Source organism: Streptopelia decaocto, assembly GCF_964273445.1.
Source record: "Streptopelia decaocto genome assembly, chromosome: 5".
Classification (NCBI taxonomy): Eukaryota; Metazoa; Chordata; class Aves; order Columbiformes; family Columbidae; genus Streptopelia; species Streptopelia decaocto.
The window spans coordinates 60221695-60235553 of NC_138659.1; the positions used below are offsets into that span (position 1 = coordinate 60221695).

At 42.3% G+C, this 13859-nt stretch overlaps 1 protein-coding gene across 1 annotated transcript in view; it reads left to right on the forward strand.

The window, feature by feature from the left end:
- SORCS3 (sortilin related VPS10 domain containing receptor 3) overlaps positions 1-13859 on the forward strand; it is a gene marked incomplete at its 3' end in the record, with an annotated part of 288234 nt that overhangs the window by 120057 nt on the left and 154318 nt on the right. Inside the window, exon 3 of the mRNA XM_082053085.1 lies at positions 10018-10117. Coding sequence (XP_081909211.1) covers positions 10018-10117 — 100 coding nt within the window. The remainder of the gene's footprint in view (positions 1-10017; positions 10118-13859) is intronic.

A 13859-nucleotide genomic window follows, 5' to 3' on the forward strand; every position in this document is an offset into this window, starting at 1 on the left:
AACCTTGATAAAAACCAGGAAGCTTACCTCTTTGGAAAGTCTGTATAGACAGAAGCTTAGACCTCAGTGTCTGCATTTTGAAGACATGCTAACTAGAAGTGAGACTGTTAATCCTCATCCTCAGGGAATGAATAAGACTCACCCTCAACCAGTGCCAGTGTAAAATATCTACATGCAGTGTAGCACTGGATTTAATTGTATTATGAGAGGCTTAATCCAGCTGCTGATCTGACTGTTGCCCCAGCCAAGAAACTGGGTTACAGATGACTGGTTTCTTCAATTTTTGCACTTATATCCCTGTCCTTATATTTCTCAACGAAAATTCTCTGTTCTGAAGAGCTAGAAGAGGTTGCAGTGGCATAACCTGTCTGGATGAGATAGGAAGAGTCATTTGGGACCATTCAGAACAAACTTAGCTTATTGCCCTGGGACCCGGCTGCATAACCAGGCCACCCTGCAAAGCAAGTGGTGCAACCTACATAAAGGCATTTCCAGCTGTGTAATCCAGCTCCTTTTCTACTGTGAATTATGATGTCTGTGTTATGAGATGGTCAAAAAATGTTAGCACATGGTTCAGGAGGCTGAGAGAGTTTGAAGCCTCTGTGGTGGATATTTCAGTGGCAACTAGAATGGGTAAGCCTGAAAGGATTTAGGGGAGGGCTTGATTATGTGTTTTGGTTTATTTATTTATTTATCTTATTGAAATAGAGCTTGTGGGAAAGAGCTTGGTAGGAAAATGTCACTGTAAAATAATCGTCTGAGGAATATTAGCGTGAGACTTACTTGTGTTATTTTATGGCTCCAAATTCTCTTCATTCCTTAAGAAAACCAAACTTAACGCTATTACTTTGACTCATCCACGCAGGTTTAAACTTCCGAAGTTTCTTAGAAATGCATAATTCTCACAAATGAAAAATTGTGAAATGCTTGTAAAATACTAACATCCTCTTGTTAATGTTACTATTAGCTTGTATGTTTGTAGATATACATAGTAGAGGTCAGGACCCACTTTATCTATGTGAATTAGTGTAGATCTGCCAATATTATTCATTCACTTGAATGTGACAGGGTCATATTGACTTAAACTAATTGTGAATCTGGTGCTGTCTTCTTAGTTGTAGAAGAGTAGCATGTAGAGACACTCAGTCACGTTGTGACTGGAGGTGTAAATGTGTTCCTCAGTCTAGAAGAAGGGACTTTTTGCATTGCCAGACCTCAACTGTCTCAGGTGGCTGCATCTCATGACGGTTTTTTGTTTATTTTATTTTTTTTTTTGTTCTTTTATTGTTGCTTTGGTTTTTTGTTTTGTTTTTGTTTTTTATTCTTTTATTCTTTTTTTTTTTTTTAAACAGTAAGATCCAATGTTTTCCCAGGAAGCTAAGTTAACTAAATGGGAAACTGGAGTGCTGAGGGGACTTCCCTGGGGTCAGGCAGGATTGCTGTAGTATTTATGCTCAGGTTGTGTGGGTGTGCTGCAGGGGACACTAACCTTTGTGGGCCACAAGTAGGGAAATTGCAGGTAGACATACAGCTTGTGGGAGAGGGGTCAGCTGAGGTAGGGAATGGAACATGTTGCAGACTGACTGTAAAATTTGGTTTGGGAATTGTCTGGGATTTTTAATACCTGTCTCTAAGGAACTGTGCTAAATTACCTCCATCATTGCCTTCTTTTTAACTATATCAGTTTTGCAAAGATAGTTTGAAAAAGTTAACATGCCTTCTGTTACATTAGAGATGACTCAAGTGCTTCTGATGTCCTTGCTGTCCTGCCTCCCCCTGAGGCCAAAACGGGCAGATGGTGTGTCAAAGGCAAGTTTCTGGTGACCCCTGGCCACAGCCACCATCCCAGTGGGCATGAGTGGACACTGATGTTGATATCTCCAGCTGGGAAACTGTGGCTTCAGTCACCTAAACCCAACTCCTAGAAATATGAGTTGACCTACTGTCAGGGTAGTTTGTATCGCCCAAATTGTACTTATTCTCTAAGTCATTGGGAGGACTTCTTCATCATCCACATCCAGCACATAAATACAGAGTTTAATGATGGGGCAGTTCCATAGTCTTCCCTTGACATTTTAGTCAATACACATTTAAGGGGAGTTCCAGTTAAAATGCATCTAATAGCATGGATGTTGAATTGAATCTCTACAAGTGCTTCAGAAAATTCTACATTCAAAGCACTTTCCTTTTGCTACAAAGTGATACAGATTAAAATGATTAGCTATTTAAGAGAATCATTACAGAAGCATTTTGAGCTATAGTAATGAAAGTAGAAAAGGGCCTGGGAAGGTCCTTGTTCCTTATTAATAATCTAATTAATATCTGATTAATTAATGGGGCTTTGTCATCAAAGCTGCCTTTTGTCTATGAGGCTATTCAAGTGTCCTCTAGACCAAATTTCTTGAATATGTCTTGATAAGGCCATCTCTGCTGAGTCAGTGAAGTGGCTGGAAACAAATCAATATGCTACCTTATCAGAGATGCATAAAACTCTTATTTGGAAAATTAGAATACATCAGAATCAAGAACATGATAAACACGTCAGATCTCTTAGACCAGGGGTGTCAAACTCATATTCACTGGGGGCCACATCAGCCTCACGGTTGCCTTCTCCTACATTTTTGCAGTCCTAAAATTACGTTCAGCCCTTTGAAGGCAACTGTGAAGCTGATGTGGCCCCTGGTGAAAATTAGTTTGACACCCCTTGTACAGTACAAATGGGAAGTGAGTAATGATGAGGTGCAGTTCTTCAGAGTTGTGCAAAGATAATATTTTACATAGATTTCAGAGCCACGAAGATGATGGAGTGGAGCATCTCCCTTATGAGGAAAAGCTGAGGGAGCTGGGTCTCTTTAGCTTGGAGGAGACTGCGGGCTGACCTCATTAATGTTTATAAATATGTAAAGGGTGAGTGTCACAAGGATGGAACCAGGCTTAAAAAGATATTTCAAAAGAAGTTACCGAAAGTATGATCTGATTGAACTCCTTTTTCCTCAGTGGGATCTCTGATTTTACTTTTGAAACTTTGTGAAACCTAAAGTCCACTAGAACTAATGGGTTACGGTTCTAGAAGTATCAAGGATGTAAAACCTTGTGTCTGATGGTAGAAATTTGTTTTGTTTAGGTTGCTTTAAATACCCTGGGTTTCTGCTGATATATTTGGATAGTATTTTTTTTCCAAGAAAGATCTTTATGTTAAAGATTGGTCTCTGAGACATCCAAGACAAAAGTTGTAATTGGACTAGAAAGAGCAGTCATAGAATGATCAGAGACATTAATAGATTGTACAAAGAGTGGCTAAATATAAACAGGGAGTCTTCAGACTGGAAAAAACTGTGGAGAATGTGACATCTGTGAAAATACAACTGGCAGCATGGGGCTCCATGGTTTCAGTCTTGTTAAGTGGTATCAGTGGGCTCTGAATTATATTATCAAGTTAAAAGGGAACATTCTTCATATAGCACACAGTTGTTGTGTTGATTACCATGTGATAATGAAGTTGCCAAAAGTTTCCGTGTGGGGTTAGACAGATTTATGGAACTAAAAGCCTTCTGATGGCTCTTGTACAGGAAAAGATCATAGTCAATTTAGGAAGTCCATGGTATTGCTGCTGGCTGTGAAGCTGCCCCAGAAAGCAGTATTGTATGCTTGCTCAGTTTCAGTTCACTTCCCCAGACTTTCATTGTCATTCTTACTTTTCTTTAGTGGGGTGGGGAGGCAGTTGTTTCTGTACTTTTAAAGTATTCTGACTTGACTAAAATTACTCTAAAATCATGGTTGAGTGAAAACAAGGTCTCAGTACAGCAAATGCGCTCTGCTAAGTGGAAGATTCACAGAGTACATGTTTTCCTTGTTTAGTAAGTAGGCACAGTCCAACATGGCTTTTGTAGAGACCTTCACTGTAAAATGTCCAGATCCAGACTTACATCAGCTCCACAAAGGGAAGGACTGAGGATTGGATTTTGTTTGTTAGCTCCATTGCAGCCATTTTTGATGGTATAGAAAACAGTGCTCACGGTGTCCTGGCTGTGGGTTTGGCTTTGTTTTTTTTGGTTTGTTTTTTTTCTTGTTTGTTTGTGTGTGGTTTTGTTGTTGGTGGTGGTGGTTTTGTTTTGTTATTTTCTGTCAGAAAATTGCGTTCTTCCTTGTGTATGACCAGGTCAGCCAGACAGCCTTGCACTGGTAAAGGTGGATCCTTCTGGGAACTGCCTCACTGTAAGGGAAATTAAACTCCACAGTTGCAGGCTGGCAACAGGACCTGGGCTCCCCTGGTTGCCTTGAGGCTGGGAATGAAATAGTTCTGGGGAGCTGGGCTAGCAGCAATGAGCGACACAATGACCGTGCTTCTGGGAGAGCATTGTAGACTTGTACCCATTCCCTGCCTTGGCAGTGGCAGTGGTCACTCTGCCTTTCCAGAGCTCCAGCTGGGGTTGGATTAGCTGCAGGGCCAACACTGTGTTTCTGCCTCAAGTATTTGGCTGCCCAAAGCAAAGACTACGACTTTGTCTGGGCTAATAAGCAGCCCTAAAAGAGGAAAAGTTGCTTCTTTCTGTTATATCTAAATACGAAAAAGGCTTTAGGAGTGGAAAATGCTTTGCTACCAACAGCCATAGTCACCAAGAGCCAGGAACTGGTTTGAAATCTTCAACAAGCAAGAAAAGCAATAATCTCCAAGAGTTCAGAGAGGCAGGGCCAGAGCATGCTAAATGACAAGGAGCAGCCTCCTGTCCTTATCTGTAAGTTACCCGTTTCCAACATGGTGCGGTAATTATTGTGTGGTTGGCCTGGTTCCTGATTTTGGGTGCTATGCTCCAGGAAGAACCCCTTTAGCCATTAGAGCAAAGCAGTGTGGTGGGGTTAGTGCTGAGCTGGCTTTTGCCTGGGTCTTGAACAACTTAGAGTCACTGAGGTCATTGGCCAAAGGGGTTGACAGCTGGAGCTACCCCAGGGAGTGGTTAAGCTGGACTCTGACTTGGGAGGACTCTCTTCTCAGTGTGTCATAGCTTCAAAAAGGTCTTTATCTCAGGGAGGGTATTTGATGGGGAGGAAAGGGGAGACAGAAACAACTTGTTTCACAAGCAATGTAACTTTGGCAGCCTGACTTCTTGTGCTGTGCAGTTGAGCTCTTTGTAGTGTGTTAATATGTGAGCTGTGTTTGAATGTTTTCCTGCAGCTGGATGTTCAGAGAGGTGTACCTGCTCTCATGCCTCCTGGGATTAGGTTTCATGATGCAGCTTTTTCCTGAGCGATAATAAGTTTGCTCTCCTTTTGTTGGCTGCTGGTTTTCATGAAACTTGTAGAAACTTTGTTCCTCTTGGGTTTTCGTTTCTCTGTCAAACTGAGAGAAAATTGACCAGTGGGTAAAAACAAGAAGTTGTTTAGAGGATATGGAGAGGCAGGCACACTGCAGGCAGACAGTTTGCAGGCACATGAGAGGAGAAGAAAATGTTAATCTGGGCTGCGTGTGTTTCTGTTGCTCTCTGAAGTGCACAGAGAATCGGGATATTCTCCTGCTCATTAAAGTGGAGCTGTGCCCCCACATGGTTCTCGGCGTGGGGCTGTGGGTCTATGTGTACTGAGATTCTGATCTGGAGAAGAATGCATAAGCTTTAGTATCTTAGGAAAAATCAAAACCGTACCTGCTCCTTCTTCACACACAGTCAGGGGGAGTCACAGACACAGAAGAGAAACCCCCTGACAGGAGCACTGGTAGCATGTGTGCTCCAAGAGGTCGACTTGTCCCTCCCAGCCATCCAGTGCTGGCATTTGCAGCTCTTTTGCTCCTGAGAGACCGATACATATTTTATAGCCTATCTCCATAGCTGGGTAGCTGAGACTGCAAACAAACAAAACCTCCTTTCTCTGCCTGACACAGCCCTGAGATGGAAACCATTTGAGAGGAGGACTCCTCTAAAAGTTATTCAGATGACATTCTCTTTGCCTCTCCACACCTCTACTTCATATCCCTGGGATGTGCAATCTTAGCACAATATTAAGATTAACTGGTTCAGGCCTGTTTGTGAGATTCACAGGGAAGCTCAGGCTCAGAACTAGAGGAACAAGATGGATCTTGTGAACTCTGGGTGCAATGAGTTATGACCAGGTTTTGTAGAGAGGAGCTTCTCTGCCTGGATGTGCCCCTTGAGCCCTACTCTGCCAGGCTGTGGACAGCACTCCGAGCAACGGTTAAAACACGTTGTGGCCCATGAGGAGAGGGCAGTGGAACCAAGCAGGTGATTTTCTTTCCTAACTGTTTATAATAGTATACAATTATGGGAGAATTTGCAGTCTTCTCGTAAATTAATTACATCATAAACCTTGCTTTTCCAAAGGGAATATGTAGAATTTGATGCCACAGCCTGCTTAGGGAAAGCCCACCTTTATTTGGTTGTATGAATATGACACTTGCATTGCACTGGATTAAGTCTTTCTTCATGTTAACCTAGAACAGCAAATAGATTCTTCCCCATGGCTGGTAGGAAATGCTAGTTATAAAAACCACAATCTGAATTGGAGTAGACAAAAGTGCATTCAAGACTGGACTACCCCTTGAGTGTTATTGCCTTTCTTGGGGCATTGACAGCAGCTTGGTTTGCAGGATGGAAAGCAGGATAGAGGGGACAAGGCAATGCTGTAAGGTCAAGGTATGAGGACATAGTGACCAAAATGCACGGACTGAACTTTTGCAAGTTTGATATGTATAGCCAGAGTCCATTCCACATTGTAACAGTTTCTGTGGTACCAAGGTGTAACGAGATGCAGCAATTTGGTTTATGACGGTATTGTTAATAACACTTTTATGTATACATAGGTGTGTCTGTGGTTAGAAGCTATCTGCAAACATAACTTGAGGCTGAAGGCAATAACAGCCTTCCAAGATGATGAGACTCCAGTGATGGCTTCAATGGAGCAACCCAGAGGAGAAGCAGCCAGGCAGGGTCAGTTGGCCATAAAAGGCCCAACCAAAGTTAAAGGAGCCATTTGGGGTACAACTCATGGAAAGAGTCTTTTATATCACTGAATCATTGTTGTTTTGATATAACTACGTTTCTTCCTCTCCGCTCCTTTAATTATGTGCTTTGAGGTGAATCCTATTCTGACCAGAGGAAAAGGAGAAAACAGGGTATCCAGACTGCTTGTAGTGCCAAGCAACTGTAAGGACATGGGGGCATTTACAGTTAGAAGTCTTTGACTGCAAAGATAAGTAATTAATAAAGGAGAACGGTTCAAGTTAAGATTAAAAGCTGAGCCAGACTTAGGTTGCTAGAATTAGCCAGACAACTTTTTTTTTTTTTTTTTTCTTTTTGGTAAATACTTGTTCAAGAATTAGGCAGTTTGGTGGTAGGAGTTTAGTAGGTTTGAGTATTGAGCCATACACTAGATAATTATAGAAGCTGAAATGGCTACTTGTGGGTGCTTGCTTTTGAAAAAATGAACCATTACCTATGCAAGCTTTCAGTTTCTTCATCTCTGGAATTGAGATAATATTTCCCAGTGTGGCCCTTGGGACTTTGTTAGTTTGAATGGATTAACATGAGACAAAAGCTTCAGATTCTTTGGATGGGGAAGTGCTGTGGAAATACAGTATATTATTGTGATATCCTTTGAGACGTTTCTGTGAAGCCAGTGGTGACTGTCATGATAATAAAGAAAGCCTTAGAGAAGCTAACGGAATAATGATCCTACTTCCTTTCTAGCTATTCTTTGAAAGGGCAAATGCAATGAGTGATAATGGTTTAATGAGAAAGAGTCATTAGGGCATCCAGCCTGCATCTTTAGAAGTGCAAGGCATTTTGGGAGATCTGAAAATGACTGGGAGAACAAAACCAAAGTAGCTTTGTCAGAATATTAAACTATTATTTGTATTCTCTTTGAATGCTGATTGAAACCAGTGATCTCCTTCCCTGGCTGGTGGTTGGTACATGTGTAGTCAAGAATGTGGCTGTTCAGAGCTTTGGTGCTGTTGGAAGGGTGAGGTCAAAGAAGTACCTCAGTTTTTGTCCTCTGTATGTTCCCCTCTGCTAAGAGTTTAGTGTTACTTGAGGATTCCTGACCTGTTGAATTTGCATGTATAGGAGGCCTCACGTAGTGGAATTAATTGGCCTGGATCATTCAGTTTTATTAACTGAGCTGCCTCAGTTTCAAGGTTAGCTGGAGGAGGAAAGCTGCTAGTTTTTTTTTGTGTGGCATTGACACCTAGCAAGACAAGAGCTTCAGATTCTTTGGATGGCAAAGTGCTATGGAAATACAGTACATTATTGTAATATCCTTTGGGATGTCTCTGTGAAGCTCAGCAAGTACCAAAACTGTGCATTAGTACAAAAGAGTATTAAGTGTAAATAGAGCTAGTACTTAGCTCCCTTTCAGTATTAAACAGCTAAACTAGAACACAAGCAAGTTAAGACTTGAAGCACCCCTGACGGATGAGTGTTCAAAGCAGGAAGGTTGGTTCATGCATTTAAGGAAAGAACCAGTTCACAAAACATTTAGTAATTGTGACTGAAAGATACATGAAAGCAAGTGTGTTGGAGCCCCGTCAGTGATAAAACAAACTTTTGACTTCATGGGTCCTGCAACTTGGAAGCCTGAAACCTGTTCTTGCAACATGTCTCTTCTGCTGCCATTCTGGACTTCACCAGCAGCAAGAAAACCAGCAGAGGTGGGTGCAGCTTCTGCCATCACTCAGTTTCTGCAGTCACTGCAGTTGGAGCCTGGAGCTGCTGGGCACAGCAGCTCTATTCACTGTGGTGCCAGAAGGGTGACTTGGACCATTCCTCTGCCAGACAGGCAAGGAGCAGAGGATTGGTCTCAGGCAGAACCACAAAGCTGCAGATGCTGGGGACTTGCTGAACTTAGAAAATCAGAAAATTACTGGGGCTGGTTACTGGGAAAGGCACTGAGTTGCTACATATTCTCTAATAATCTATATAGTAAAAAGTGTGTGTAGAGAGGAGGGCTGGGGCCATGAATTCTCATTCTAATAGAATCATAGGTATGTCCAGGTAGGCTTTTTGTGAGGGTTTTTTCTTGTCCACCTCATAAGGATCGTGTTTGCTCTGTCCACATGATAGAAGCTGTGTAGGGTCAGAGGCCAGGCTTTCTCCACAGTTTGGATGCAGTGGGTGGGCTTTTCATGTGGGTTGTGACACCCCTCCTAAAAACAAGCTTGTGCTCATCACTCTTCAGTTGTGCGATCCTGTACTAGATAGCTGTTGATTTGTTCTGGTAGGAAAAAATCTAGTTTTTTTTAGGAAAAGCAGAATACGAAAACAGCAGAGAAACAAGAAGGGCAAAGTAAGGTTTCCAACATGCCCACAAATGAGGAGGAGGAAGCAGCTACAGAAAACCCTCTCTGACGAAGCAGCCCTTTTCCCCAGTCACGAATGGGTAATGCCACCCCCAGATCATCTGCTCCTCTGAGGGGGATTTGCTAGTGTAGGGGCCTGAATCTGTCTTTGTAACTCAGAAAAATTAAATTCCTGGCACAAAGTAGGATGGGGGTGACTGAGGACTCAAGATGCCAGTTTAGGTACATTTTTATCTACACACGAGTTTAGCTGTTACAATTCTGAGCCACATTTGGATCCCCATCTCCAAGTCAAAAATCAGCCTACTTAAATAAAACTGTTGATGGGTTTAATTTGGATTCTTCTGTTGGATTTATCTGAAAAGAGAATTGGTGCTAAGGGTGCTGCTGAGATCAGTCCTCTGATGTAGATATCATTTGGAACCCCCACCAGCACACGAGAGCAGAGCCTGCCCCCAAAATCCATGTTCACGGGTGCACCACAGCTCCCCAGGTGTCTAGGATCAATTGATGCAGAGACAGACTCCACCCCAAAGGACTCAAGTTTTCTTCTCTTTTCTGCTGCCCACCCTGAATGAAACACAAAAGCTCAGGTTTTAAGGATAGTAAAGCTTAAGCTGTAACTTTGAGCACCTGTTCACACAGTCCTTTCCTTCCCATCCCCTGAGCTCTAATAACCGCAAACTCTTTTTGTCTCCTCTTTTCTCCAGGTCAACAGACTATGGCACTACCTATGAAAAGCTAAATGACAAAGTAGGCCTGAAGACTGTGCTGAGCTACCTTTATGTCAGCCCCACTAACAAGAGGAAGGTAAGGGAGAGCCATCAAGGTGGTAGCTATAGAAACTAAATTACAGCATTCTGTTCATTCTGAGAGGAATTATGATCCTAAAGTGAGATCTGTTGGTAATTCACAAGAGCTTGAATTTGCAGTCTAAGTCGTGCTAGTGCAATTCCATGGAATCCAGTAGAACTATGTCTGTTTTACTTGTGATGGGTATGGAGTGCTTTATCTCCTGCTGAACGTGTTGGAGAAATAAAAGGGTTGCTTTTATTTGCTTCTGCCTGTTATACCTTTAAAGAAGCTGAACTCACACAAACATTTCTGGCACTCCAGCTTACACTTTGGCTAATACATCTCTCCCTGCCTTCTCTATCTCATTAAAAGAAATACTGAGTAAAACACATTTATTTCCACATTCGACTCTTTTCCTCTTTATGCTTTCCCTAGCTGGAAATTGGAGGTAAAGAAGTAAATGACATTTTCATTGGTTGCATCACGTAAGGGGGCTGAAAGCAGAGTATGCCTGGGAGAGTGGGTGGGAGACCTAAGGTTTGATTTGAATGTGTAGGAGAGAAGATGAGGTCATAGCTTTAAAACCCCCTGCTCATGCTTCCCACGTGATGCAATTAGGGCTGCAGGTGGCTCACAGAGTGCAGCCCAGGAGTTTCTACTCAGTGCCTTTTTGGTTTAAAATTATTGCCTGTGTTGATTAAAAGAACATAGTGGGACAGAGATGCTTTCAGCCACCCACAGAAATGAGTGTGGGAGGGCTGCAGCACGTCGCTAATTGCTGGCAGGGGAGTTGTGTTTGGATGGGGTGCAGCCCATTCCACTTGATCACTTCCAAACTGCCCATCTCCATCAGTAGGTTTCCAAACTAGTATCTTGATACTTGTAGTGCTCATATCACTACTATTGTAGTAATGGTCAGTCTACATAGGTTTCAGGATTTATGTTTGTTTGTGTGTAACCTTAGGAAGCCAGAACCCTGATTACTATTGACAACCATATATGTGTATGTATAGAGGAGAGGAAGAATGCAGTGGGCAGGCCATAGCTTATATTTTTTTCTGATGCAGAAGCTGAATTCTCATTAAAACAACCTTGACTTTTTCCTGAGCAAAATGGAAGGAAGATGCTTTGTAATGAGATTTCCTGGCCTTCACACCCCTCATATTCAACATATTGGCCACTGAAGAGTTAATTCTCCTTCTTCTGTTTCCAGAGCAACTCTGCCCACCCAAAATCAGAGGCAATATGCTCAGTTACAAATCCTACGTCACTGGTGTAAAGTCTCACTCACAAACTAGAGTATTAGGATATACAATTATCTTCTAGCAATTTCTCAAGCTATTGAGCTTTACAGATTAGCAGTCTTTTTGTTTGTTTGTTTGTGTTTTTTTTGAATTAATAATACCTAAATTTCACCATCTAGTGGCATGCACACCTATCTTTACCTGCTGTTTTATTATTTCAGATGACAATTTTTAAGAATTTTTTTTTGGTGTTATGTCTTAAGGAACTGATTCCTGGACCTATCTGCCTGTCTTCCTACTTCTCCCTATCTAAAAGCTTTTGAAATTGAGAAACAAGCTGTAAGGAAAACCCATAGGAAACCAACTTCAGTGCTGGCTGCTGTGGGAACAACTTGTTCTTCATTCTTCTACCTGTTATAGATATATGGACACTGTTAGTGAGCATGGCTAAAGTGCTGATATGTCTGAACCCAGAGCTGACTCTGCTGCTTTGACAATCTAAGCAATTCCAAACATCCATGCAGCATTTGAAAAATACCTGGAGAAGGTGTCACTGGGTTGGAGCATCTGGGATTTGCTGAATTCAGTATCAGGTTTACTGTCCACCCACCCCTTACAGATTCATGAGGTTGTGAACCGCAAAAAATGAACTTGGGATGCAGTCTTCTCAGAGTCTCTCTGGGTGAATGCTGTTATGGTGCCCTGCAGGGTAAACATCATGTTTTTTCGTGATCTCCTAGAGAATAATGAATCACAAAGCAACAGGTGAATTGAAGCCCAGTAGAGAAAGTCTGGATCCTTGTGTTTCACCTTTAACAGCACAAGTGCTGACTAGTTGAACACGATGCAGTGATGTCTAGCGAGCATCAAAAATTGTCTTTGGTTGAGGCAACAAATGGGGAGGGAGATATCAAAAGCAACACATTCACAGGGCCTTTGCACACACAGTAAATCATGCAGACACTTTCCAGGCAAGATATCCTCTCCTGAGGCATTAGCTCCCAGGTAGATGGGACCCTGCACACCTCGCAGCTCCTGTCGATTTGTGATGGCTTTGCACACTGTTGCTAGCCCTGTCAGCTCATTAGCGCTTAGAGGATTAGCAGTTACTTGGAGGAGGGGAAAAGCTTTCCATACATTCGTTCCTAATTGATTTACTAGTGAGAAGGATAATTACCTCTCAGCTACCCTGCAGAACTACAGTGGGAATTACCTGTCAGATTTCTTTGAAGGCCCAAAATGCCTCTCTTCAGCTGTTAAATAGGAATTATGCATTCAGCCAAATGCCAGTTATATAAACATCATTTAACTGAATTGTAGCATAACTCTGGGCTCACTTAAGAGGCAAGAGGATTTAAACACTGGCTTTTTTCTTTCTTCTTTTAAAAGAAAAGCTTTTTATTTCTAATTTCTTTAAAAAAAATTTAGTGGGAATATTGCAAAATTTTTGGAAGCTTCTACTGTATTTCACTGCTCAGTGCTGTCAGGTCATGGTGGGACACTGATTTCTCAATACCAACATCTCTGCTTATTGCAATATGGGAGATCAGATAAGGCCAGAAATGCAGAAGCTGAGCAGATGGGTGAGGCATGGCTACAACCCATGCTCTGGGAGCCTGTGTCATTCCCCTTCCTGCTTTGTCCCAATAAAGCCACGCTTGATGCACACCTTACCCTCCTGCATTATGTCACTCCAACACCCTTTTCTTACGAAGAGGATTCCTTTCTGGAAGAAATATTGAGCTTAATGTAGGAATAATTTGGTGAAATTCTGGAACATGTGCTACATGTGGATGTGAGATTTGATGACCTAGGCCTTAAAATACTTATTTATTTAATTCTCTTTGGGTTTTATTCTGTCCTCAATGAAGTTAATTTCTGTGCAGCAGCTATGTAACACTGATGCAAAAACAAGTCCTCGGTTAGCTTCATGTATCACTTGCCTTTCTTTTTCGAGCTCAAAACTTCTGTTTCAGTTTGGTTTATATGTTTAGTCAATTTTATTCATTTCATGTTCTCTTTACTCTTCCTTGTAAGCTGCTCCTGTGTGTGTCTCCCATCCCTAACAGGAGAGCCTCAAGAGGGTGTTTGATGTTACTCCTGTCTGTATTTGGTGTCCTGCTGAGTATTGACATATCTTTCCTGACACAGCAGACTGACAAATGTTGGAGCAGCCTGGAAGCAGCTGGTCGATCAGTCCTGCCCCTTGCTCCTCAGTGAAACACATCAGGCACTAGTGTTTGTCAGTGGGCAAAATCACCACAGAGATATCACGGCTTTATGCCTGAAGAGAAAAAAGGCAGCTGAGAGGGGAAGAGTTGAAGAAATACAATCTCTCTGGTCATCATGGTGATAAATCCAGGCCAGCTGGAATTCTCCCTGGGCACCGCTTGGCTCTGCTGGCGTTTGGCATTTAGAGGCCACTTTGTCTGCTGACCCAACCTGCTGATTGCTGGTTTTGGAGCTAAGGGCTGTCCAACTCCTAGACATCACAAGAAGGTATTTGGAAAACA